General features: G+C 40.5%; 2 protein-coding genes across 3 annotated transcripts; one reads left to right on the forward strand and one right to left on the reverse strand.

Annotated features, from left to right (window-relative positions):
• Positions 1 to 318: 318 nt before the first annotated feature.
• LOC133730708 (uncharacterized) lies at positions 319 to 1,601 on the forward strand. Its single transcript, XM_062158249.1, has 2 exons — positions 319 to 1,119; positions 1,410 to 1,601. Exons 1-2 carry the CDS (start codon positions 319 to 321, stop codon positions 1,599 to 1,601), a joined length of 993 nt encoding a protein of 330 aa, XP_062014233.1.
• A 1,480-nt stretch (positions 1,602 to 3,081) lies between these two features.
• Positions 3,082 to 7,582, reverse strand: LOC133733618 (ABC transporter G family member 31-like). Of its 2 annotated transcripts, XM_062161261.1 has the most exons (13): positions 7,177 to 7,582; positions 6,737 to 6,786; positions 6,310 to 6,415; positions 5,905 to 5,986; positions 5,441 to 5,623; positions 5,239 to 5,342; positions 4,995 to 5,151; positions 4,785 to 4,847; positions 4,552 to 4,682; positions 4,104 to 4,436; positions 3,714 to 4,004; positions 3,535 to 3,618; positions 3,082 to 3,418 (listed from the first exon to the last, which is right to left on the reverse strand). In XM_062161261.1, the coding sequence occupies exons 4-13, from the start codon at positions 5,936 to 5,938 to the stop codon at positions 3,272 to 3,274; spliced, it is 1,527 nt and encodes a 508-aa protein (XP_062017245.1). In that variant the 5' UTR covers positions 5,939 to 5,986; positions 6,310 to 6,415; positions 6,737 to 6,786; positions 7,177 to 7,582; the 3' UTR covers positions 3,082 to 3,271. The 2 variants fall into 2 exon arrangements, with proteins under 2 accessions (XP_062017245.1, XP_062017246.1); XM_062161262.1 differs by lacking the exon at positions 6,737 to 6,786.
• Positions 7,583 to 9,770: the final 2,188 nt, after the last annotated feature.

A 9,770-nucleotide genomic window follows, 5' to 3' on the forward strand; every position in this document is an offset into this window, starting at 1 on the left:
GTTTGGTTCCTGTTAGATACCCTAGGCCCAAGACCTACCGGGCACATACAAGAACTAGGGCAAAGCGGATCCACCCATTGCTCCCAGCCGAAGACCGCTTCTACACGTGCAACACTGCCACTATCATTATTTTTGCATGACTAACACGCCGCCGCCACTTTATGACCTCAATACCGTCACCGACAGGGAACCAACAGAGATCGTCCCCCCGAAACAAAACCAAGAATCTAATATTGATTTAACCTAGTTAGAAGCCGCCAACTCTCTCTCAACCTAGGGTTAGGGTTTTCGGTTTCTTTGCTTCTCCTTGTCAACAAGATGAGCTCTGTTGATGCCATGGCTGCTAGACTAGCCACATCTCTTGCTATCGCTGAAGGCAAGAGGCAGATTGATTTGCGCCCAACACATGGCCAAGGTTTAAGACAAGCAAACGTGTTCTTGGTGGGCAAACTTCTCACAGCCCGCGACTACAAGATCAAGTCTTTCATGGGAATATTCCGCAACGCCTGGAGGATTAATGGAGCGTTGCAAGTGGAGGAAGCGGAGGAGCAGAGAGTGCTGTTCACGTTGTCGGACCCTGCGGATCGAATGCGGGTCTGGCGTGGTGCGCCATGGGGTTATAACCATGCTCCAGTGGCGTTGGCGTGGTATGACAGCATCATGCCAGTTGCAAAAGTCCCCCTGAACATGGCGTCCTATTGGATAACCCTCCAGGAGATCCCGTCGGCGTTCCGGTCGGAAAGAGTTATTACTATGATTGGCTACACCTTGGGGGATTTTCAGAAGATCGACAAGAATGACAAGAAGGCCGGGAAGCTTCGGATTAGGGTTGAGATCCCATTGAATAAACCATTGCCGTTCAAGCAATGGTATCTAGTCGAGGATGAAGTTGAATTTCGGGGCAAGTTCCGGTATGACAAGCTGATGGGGCGGTGTTCCACTTGTGGCCTTGTAACGCACGTTGGACTGCTGTGCTCCGGGTCGGCGCTGGATGAGGATGATGATGATGCTGAGCGGACTGTGTTGGGGTCCCAGGGTTTGCCTCCAGAGGCGACTGGTGGTATGCCAATGCAGGGGTGTCATCTTCTGGCACCGCAAGCAACGACGGGGTTTTTACTGGTATGAGGGCTAAGGTTTCTACCCCGTGCCTGTCATTGGTGTTTAGGACTCCAGTTCCTGGTCCAATTGGAAAGCCCTAGTTGAGTGCCTTGTTTCCGAAGCAAAAGCGACAGGTGATGGTGCGTGACCTCCAGGAAACAGCCGGAACTCCATAGAGCCTCACTAGTAAACGTCGTGGACGTGAAGATGGCTTGACCATCTCCCTTAAGAAGTTGAAATTGAGTTTGGCTGTGGGTAAGAGAAATGTCATTCTGGATTCTGAAAACCTTGGATTGGATCCGGTCTTGCAGGTAGAGTTCGCTTCTGGCAGCATGAAGAAGAAGAGAGGACGACCTACTGGTAGTAAAAATAGGTCATCTTCTGGTGACAAGACTACGGCCTCAAAGCATGAGGAGGGCCATGCGCAGCACAAGTCTCCCAACAGGAAGCAGTCTGTGGGTAAACACTCCAACTCGAAAGGGAAGGAGATAGTTATTGTTTAATCTTTGTTATTGGGGTGGAGCTTATGTGAGAGTGCATGGACTTCTATGACGTTTCTAGTTCCTTGCTTGTACCACAATTGCGTGATTGGCAAGGGAGGACTAGTTGAATGATTTCATTTCCGTAGAAAGCGAGGTTCTTACATTCTTAGATAGGCTTGCTTAAAAGTGAGCGTCCCAGAGATTTTAATGATCTACTTTAGCTTAGATAGTTAGTTCGGTTTTTTTTGCCGAGTTCGGCTTATGTAAGTTATGGTAGACTCTACCTTTTGGCTGTTGATCTAATGAATTCAACTTCTATTTAAAAAAAAAAAGGACTAAATACTATTTAGTCCTTGAGCTTTTGACCATAAAACACTTCAGTCCCTGACCTTCTAATTTCACACGTTTAGTCCCTATACTTCAAAATTTCAAACCAATAGGTCCTTGCCGTCTACAAGTCGCGGCGAAATGTCTATTATGCCCTCAGTTCTTTTTTTTTTAATAAATTTATTCCTTTCTCTTTTTTTTATTTATTCTTTTTTCTTTATTTTTATTTATTTATTTTTTTGGAAAAGGAATTTTTTTTTCCCTTTCCTTCTTTCTGTTTATTTTTTTCTGTTTTTTTTCCCTTTCTTTCTTTCTGTTTGACAAAAAAAAAAGAATAAATAAAATAAAGAAAAAAGAATAAATAAAATAAAGAGAAAGGAATAAATTTATTAAAAAAAAAAGAACTGAGGGCATAATAGACATTTTGCCGCGACTTTTAGACGGCAAAGACCTATTGGTCTGAAATTTTGAAGTACAGGGACTAAACGTGTGAAATTAGAAGGTCAGGGACTGAAGTGTTTTATGGTCAAAAGCTCAAGGACTAAACAGTATTTAGTCCAAAAAAAAAAATAGAGATTGTCCCCCACCACCTCAATCCCAAAACTGGGGATCCCAATTCCAGAGTCATACCTGCACTACACCAAAAACAGTCTTTTACCGCCCACATTGTGCGCCGTAAATACCCTTTTACGGCGCACAAAAGTAGGCTGTAAATGCCGGAGCCGTAAAAGACATTCCTCTTTAACGGCGTTCATAAGCATGCCGTAATTGTGCATCCAAGCAGGCCGTAAAAGACATTCCTCTATAATCCAATTTGATTTATGGGATGTTTGCACGCCGTGAATGTCAAGAAAGCACGCCGTAAATGACCTTTATGACCACTTATTTACGGCACACTGGGCATGCCGTAAAATACTCTATTTACGGCCTACAACGAATGCCGTAAAAGACCTTTTTTATGGCACACTTTTGCATGCCGTAAAAGTAGTTGCCCAATTTTTTTAAGGCCCAATTTGCACGCTGTAAAAAGCTTTTCTGTCAATTTTGATATGTCATTCACGACGCACATAACCTGCCATAAAAGTCTTTGTGGCAAAGAGGTTTCCTGGCTGCTCATAATCCAAAAATGATCAACTAACAAAATGACTTGAGCAAAAATAATATTAACCTCAAAGTACAGGCCGGTGAATCAGCATATATATCATAGATAATAGAAAGGGTTTTAACAAACTTTTTATATCCAATCTGTTACAGACCAAGTACAATTTCTAGCAAACTTGAGTTTAAACTTATGTTAAGAATATAGCATATTACAAAATATACTACATCATCTTTTGAACATTTAACCATCCAAATGCACGAATTCACCTTGGGTATCCAATCTTGCAGTCTCTCCTATTTGTCTTAGGCTGAAAGGTTGGTTGGGATTTGGGTAGAGTTTGTGTGGTTACCTCCAGCATCCAGGTTTCTGGATTGTACCCGCTTGGAATCGGAGTGATTCCATTAATCTCCTGCAGAACAAAACGGTAATGAGGACAAACTCTCAGAGAAACACTATATATTATTCCAATTTGATATAGTAGTGAACCCATTAGATTGTGTACCAAGTAACAAAAGAAAATTTTACCTGAAAGTAGTTTATCATTGTCTGGGAGTGCTGGCCTAGCTTTCCTCCATATATAACTTGCCCCCCTCGTTTCATAAGAAGAAGCTGTGTATGAAACCAATCAGAAATTCAGATGAACATCATATTTGAAAGTGGACAGAGCATCATATTTAAAACTGTAAGATAATAATCTAACGTACCTCGTCAAATGCCTCAAAAATGTCGATACTTGGTTGGTGTATAGTGCAGACCACCGTTCTTCCTGTATCAACAGTATTACGAACAGTCCTCATCACAATGGCTGCTGCCCTTGCGTCCAGTCCAGATGTGGGTTCATCCATAAAGATAATTGACGGGTTCGCAACAAGCTCAACAGCGATTGTTAAGCGTTTTCTTTGCTCTGTTGATAAGCCTGAACTGCCTGGCACACCAACCAAAGCATGCCTTAGAGTATCGAGCTCTACTAGTTCCATTACTTCTTCAACAAACACCTGCAATGTTAACATAGTAAGGTTATGTGAAAAATAAATTGCAACAACGAGGGGAAGCAAAACGAATATAAATATCATAAGTTGTATGCAGCAACTCACGAGTCTTGTCTCTGTGCTGACTTCCTTTGGAAAGCGAAGAGCAGAAGAAAACCATAGACTCTCCTCAACTGTAACTCGAGGAGAATGTATGTCATTTTGCTCAACATATCCTGCTACTCTAGCAAAAGTATGTTGCTCTCTCAGGTAACCAGATATCTTAATATCTCCTTCTATGTATCCACCAGTTTTCCTACCAGCAAGGACGTCCATCAAAGTGGTCTTTCCAGCTCCACTAGACCCAACTAAAGCTGTAAGAATACCTGGTGAGAATACTCCGCTCACATTCGACAAGAGTTGCAACTTCGATTCTGGTATACCTTGTGACTTCATCTCCTAAAAACATTAAAGATGCCAGTTTGCATTATCTGTAATGTATAGGACATAAACTTGAAGGGCTACAAACTAGGTCTCATCAGCTAAAAGAAAATAAAGCTGAAAGGATACGCACCTTTGGCTTGTGAACAGAGTAGGTAACATTGTGGAAAGTCATTGTTAATGGCTGAAATGGTAAGATCATTCCCTTTACTGGGCTGTTAACTCTAGCTAATTTTGGGCTAGACACAGTCTTATTTTTACCCCCTGCATAATCAGAGTATTAATTGTAGTTATTACAAGTCAACTGAATCTCCTAAATATCTAAATATATTAATACATGAGGTAGATGGTGGAGTTGCGACTGACCATCTGCAGCAGGACTCCCTTCTGTGTCATCAAGTGGAAGCACTGTCTGGTACTTCCTTAGTGCTGTGAAGAACATGTGATGAACAACATTCTTAGAGATGATATACAAATATAACATGAACAGAAAACAATATATTTTTTTGATTTATAAACTGAATGCATTAACTGGACTACTGGAGATACAAACATACAAATTTCTTTCAAACTTACGATTTAGGTACGTCAAGGCCAGAGTCACTCTGCAATTGAAAAGCAATGCATAAGCTAACAAACCACCAACTCCAATCCAATACCAATAATCACCATTTGGTATGTTGTGTTCTTGGAGGACATTTTGCCCAATTGTTCTGTTTGTTAAAGGAGCTATCTGCAAAGGTCCCAAAGCATTAAATAATGGATTCATATCTCATGAATATCATTTTGATCATTTGATTCCAAATTGACAAAAGCATACCTTGATCCACCTTACAGCAGTAAATTCATTGACAGAAAGAGCGCGTTGTCCATATGATAGTGGTGATACCCAAAAGGCCCATTGCCACCATGGCTTAATGCTATCTGAAAAAGAAAAGGCAGGCTGGTCAGTTACTAAAACATATAACAAGGCAAATTACTAATAATAACCAATCTCCTAACCATGCAAAAGATTTTTGTACCTTTGGGAATAACGAATCCACCCAACAAAAATATAACAAGTAATGCAGCTAATCCAAATGCAGCCAGAGCACAAATAAGTGAACTCACAAGCTTTGAGGAGTTCCGCAATACAGTTGCAAGCTGGGAATGACTACTTACGAGGGCCTTAATCTTCTTGAAAGATGCAACAACAGATATTGGCACTATATCAGAATGAATAATAAACAGTTAATAGTGATGAAAACTCAACCCACTAAATTCCAATGCAAAATCAATATACATCCTTGCATATAAAACTGGTTTGTAGCACCACAAACAAATAAGGTATTTCTGCAGGGACAAATCTTGCCCTTTAACTTGAAAGGTAAGCATCATATTAAGTATATTACAGAGCCCAAAAACACTGAATCTAACTCTCTCACACACATTTAAAACCATAACAGTTCTCAAAGGAAAGAAACAGTACAAACAGATTAGTAATTACCAAATCCTTCTGGGTCTTTGTTTATGAACCTCATAAGATGATCAGTAGTAGCTAAGTTCAGATCACTGAAATAATACTCCACCTGCAAATGTTAGGAGAACCAAAAGAATATCAGGTAAGGTAAAGAGTAGGGAAAGTTGAGATTACAACTATTATATTAGATACTAGTATGGTACCACCAAAAACAGTATTCCATTTTTAGATTTTCTCAAACACATCATAGGAGTCAAACCCTGCATACGTTCTGGAACACATGTTATCGAATTCCATAAGGACCAACTTCATCCCCATTTCAATTCATCCAATGTCAAATTAAGTTTGCAGCCAACATACTTTTAGACACATATATGAACACTATTACATAGCATATAATCCGCTATAATAGAAAAATCAAGTAGGGTATACCTTTAGAAGTAGGGAGCTCCTTGCCTTCTTTAGTAAAAAACTCCCTCAACGACACCTATGGTTTCCCCTTGAACTCCTGAACTGTCACCTTCCTCTTATGCGAAAGCTGCGTCAGCACAAACAATACCCCAAAAATCAAAAATCAAATAAAATATCGAATCCAAATTAGCAATAAGCAAGACCCGGATTTTGGCATACCCTACAAATCATGAGATCGCCATTTATCATCTTGTTCATATGATCCCATTACTTAATCAGTCTGTTAGGACTCTGAGTTTTCCACCATTTTGATTCGTTCATATATAAACGGGTATATACAATTATATATATGTACGATTAATTATAGATATAGAAATACATGGAGCTATTCAATAAACCAAGATCAGTAATTGAAAAGCAAACACCAGCTAAGATGAAGATCACTTACAGGTATGTAGACTAAGCAAACTCCACCCAAATCCCAACCAACCTTTCAGCCTAAGACAAATATATGAATTCCATTAGTACTCAGCATTAACTCCCAGATTTCATTACCAATTAAACTGCCCAAAATGGGATTCTTTAGAAACCATTAAAATGATAGGAATCCCATAAACCCAAACCAAGATCAAAATTCAATGCATTAATTGAGTACCTTCCAAACAAACAAACACCAAACCAAAATCAAAATTCAATGCATTCGTCCCTAAAATTCAATGCGTTATCTCTAAAAACCAAATTAAACAACCACAATTTCACAAAACAAAACAAAAAAAAAATTGAAAACTTTCTTCCAATTAGAACTAGAACGAACACAGAGTGCATCTCTAAAAACGAAATCAAACAACCACAATTTCAATAATTAAATATGAAACAAGTCAAACTTACCAGAATTTAAACTCGGGGAGCCGTCGAACGAAGGGGCGGAACTCGTCGGATCCGCGGGTAGGGAGGCCGGGGCCGTCGGAAAGGTCGTGGATCTCCGGGTCGACCTGAGGAGAGAGAAAGCCGATGAGCAAGTTGAGGAGGAAGATCCCCAAGCCGTACGACACGATGTAGAATCCCTGGAGAAGTAGACGCGGAGGACGTAGACCAAGGCCACGCCGAGGGTCGCGAGCCAGCGGTGATCAATCACTTCAATGTTCTTTAATTTGGAGCTCAATCGATCCACGGCATCTTGATGACAAGAGCAGAAAACGTGGTGGTGGTGAGAGGTGGCCAGCGACTCGTGGAAAATTGAGGTCTGTCGGGGAGAGAGAAAAGTTTTGTTTTATGAAATGAAAAAACAATAGAATTAGAAAGTGTAGAGGGAAGAGATGGGGGGAAACAAAAATTTTAGTGAAAATTTCGCGCCTTATACTTTTACGGCACACATTAATGCATGCCGTAAAAGGCTATATTAAAACAACATTAACGGCGCACATTCTTGCAGGCTGTAAAAGACCAAATAAAAATTGACATTAACGGCGTGCATCAATGCATGCCATAAAAGATCAAATGAAAATTGACATTAACGGCGTGCATCTAATGCATGCCATAAAAGACCAAATGAAAATTGACATTAACGGCGTGCATCAATGCATGCCATAAAAGACCAAATGAAAATTGCCATTAACGGCGTGCATTAGATGCACGCCGTAAAAGACTATATCTGAAAGGGTATTCACGGCATGCCGTGAAAGTGCGCCGTAAATGTATGTCTATTACGGCACTCATCGATGCACGCCGTAAAATGTGCGCGGTAAAAGAGTCATTTTCTTGTAGTGCTGGCACCGAGACTTCCTCTGTTGCTCTCCCCAATCCCTTCATCACCATCCAAGAGGAAGATCAACGCCAGCACCTCCGTTGAACAACATGTTGTAAGGTCCGACTCTACGCCACAATCAACCTCCAATGAATTTGCAACAAGATCCAATCGAATCCAATCACAGACCCATAATACAGATCAGATATGATACCCAGCCACAAACCCGGCCACCACTATCTGCCGTGAACCCTTTACTTGTGCAGACACCGTCTTAACTAGAAAGCAAGTCCGACTGGACCAGCTCAGCCCCCCTTTCCGACCACCAGAAACAACACCTATGACAACCTCATGCTAGTGAGGCTAGAGCCCTGCGCCAACGTCGCGATGCAGTCGGACGGGAATGAGAAGGAACAGCGACAAGGGTTTCGCTAAGGTTTGCGAGTGGAGTGTGTTCATTTACTAATGTAATTTTTTTGTTGTAAGTAATTTAATCCCTGATTTGGCCTTCTTCTTTTTTTCCTTTGTAAAGTTAAAGGTTCATTTCGTATGAAATTAGACCACATCGGTGTTGAATGTGCCTACACTCATTAGTTGAGGCTTTAGTCTTGGATTGACACAATATGATCTTATGGTTGGAAGTGCATTCCACGCAGTCTAGTTTAACATAATATATTTAACAACAAAGTCACTAAAGGTATAATCAAATCAACGGGGAGTTCTTTACTTGTACTAAACACATTGCATGATGCATGTAAGAGATTGTTCTTGATAGTGAATGGCTCAAGGACTTAAATATCCTCGGTATCATCGATATTTCCTCTAAATTTCTATTTTTTACTAATATTGATATTAATTTTCACATCTTTCCGATATTTTATTTGTTACTATATTTTTAGTTGATTATACAACTTTTATCCAAAATCTTGGTAAAATTTCCATCGATATTCGATATTTCTATTATTTTTTTTTTTTGGACTATCGATATTTCCATGAGTATCGATAGTTTATTTAGTCATTGAAATGGCTTGCTGCGTTCACCAATGTTTTAGAAATGTGCTTTGCAGCATGTTCAATACAAGAGCAACTATGTTGCTTATTAGCTTGCAGGTGAAGGTTGCTCTTTAATCTTGTTGCTGGTTTGTACAACTTCTATAGCAATTTGGCTGCATGATCAAAATTGTTTCTAATAATGTAACAAAGACTTGACTCATAAGTGAGGAGTGATGTACTCTGTTTCCTAGTGGCGAACCCAGATAGGGCAAGACTTAAGCTAAGGAGCACCCAAAACAATGTGAAGAGTGAATATATAATTTAACAATTTATTTTAAATGACCTATTGAATGACTAAATTAATTTTTATGTTCTTCCTATTTTAAACGATCAATTATTAACTTTTCTTATTAAAAATCAATAGCTGCTCACCTAAGGCCCCCCCCCCCGGTGGGGGGAGAAACCCTAAAGGTCGGCATCGGCTTCAACTAAGAGATCGCTCTAATATGGCGGCGGCTATAGCTTTTAGGCTGGCTTTTTGGCCTCGCCAATGCCACGTGGTCTACTGCCGGACGGGGCTTGATGCTAGCGTTCTGAAAGCTCTAGTGTGGGTGTTGCTCGAAGTTTTGCAGGTGGTTTTGGCTCCATCCTGATGGAAATCTCTCAGATACAAGCAGTGCAGTTGGTGGGTCTCGGTTGCAGATCGACTTCAGCGTTGGTGTAGGATCGCGGGGTGCTAGGTCAT

Source organism: Rosa rugosa, chromosome 2 (assembly GCF_958449725.1).
Source record: "Rosa rugosa chromosome 2, drRosRugo1.1, whole genome shotgun sequence".
NCBI classification, from domain to species: domain Eukaryota; kingdom Viridiplantae; phylum Streptophyta; class Magnoliopsida; order Rosales; family Rosaceae; genus Rosa; species Rosa rugosa.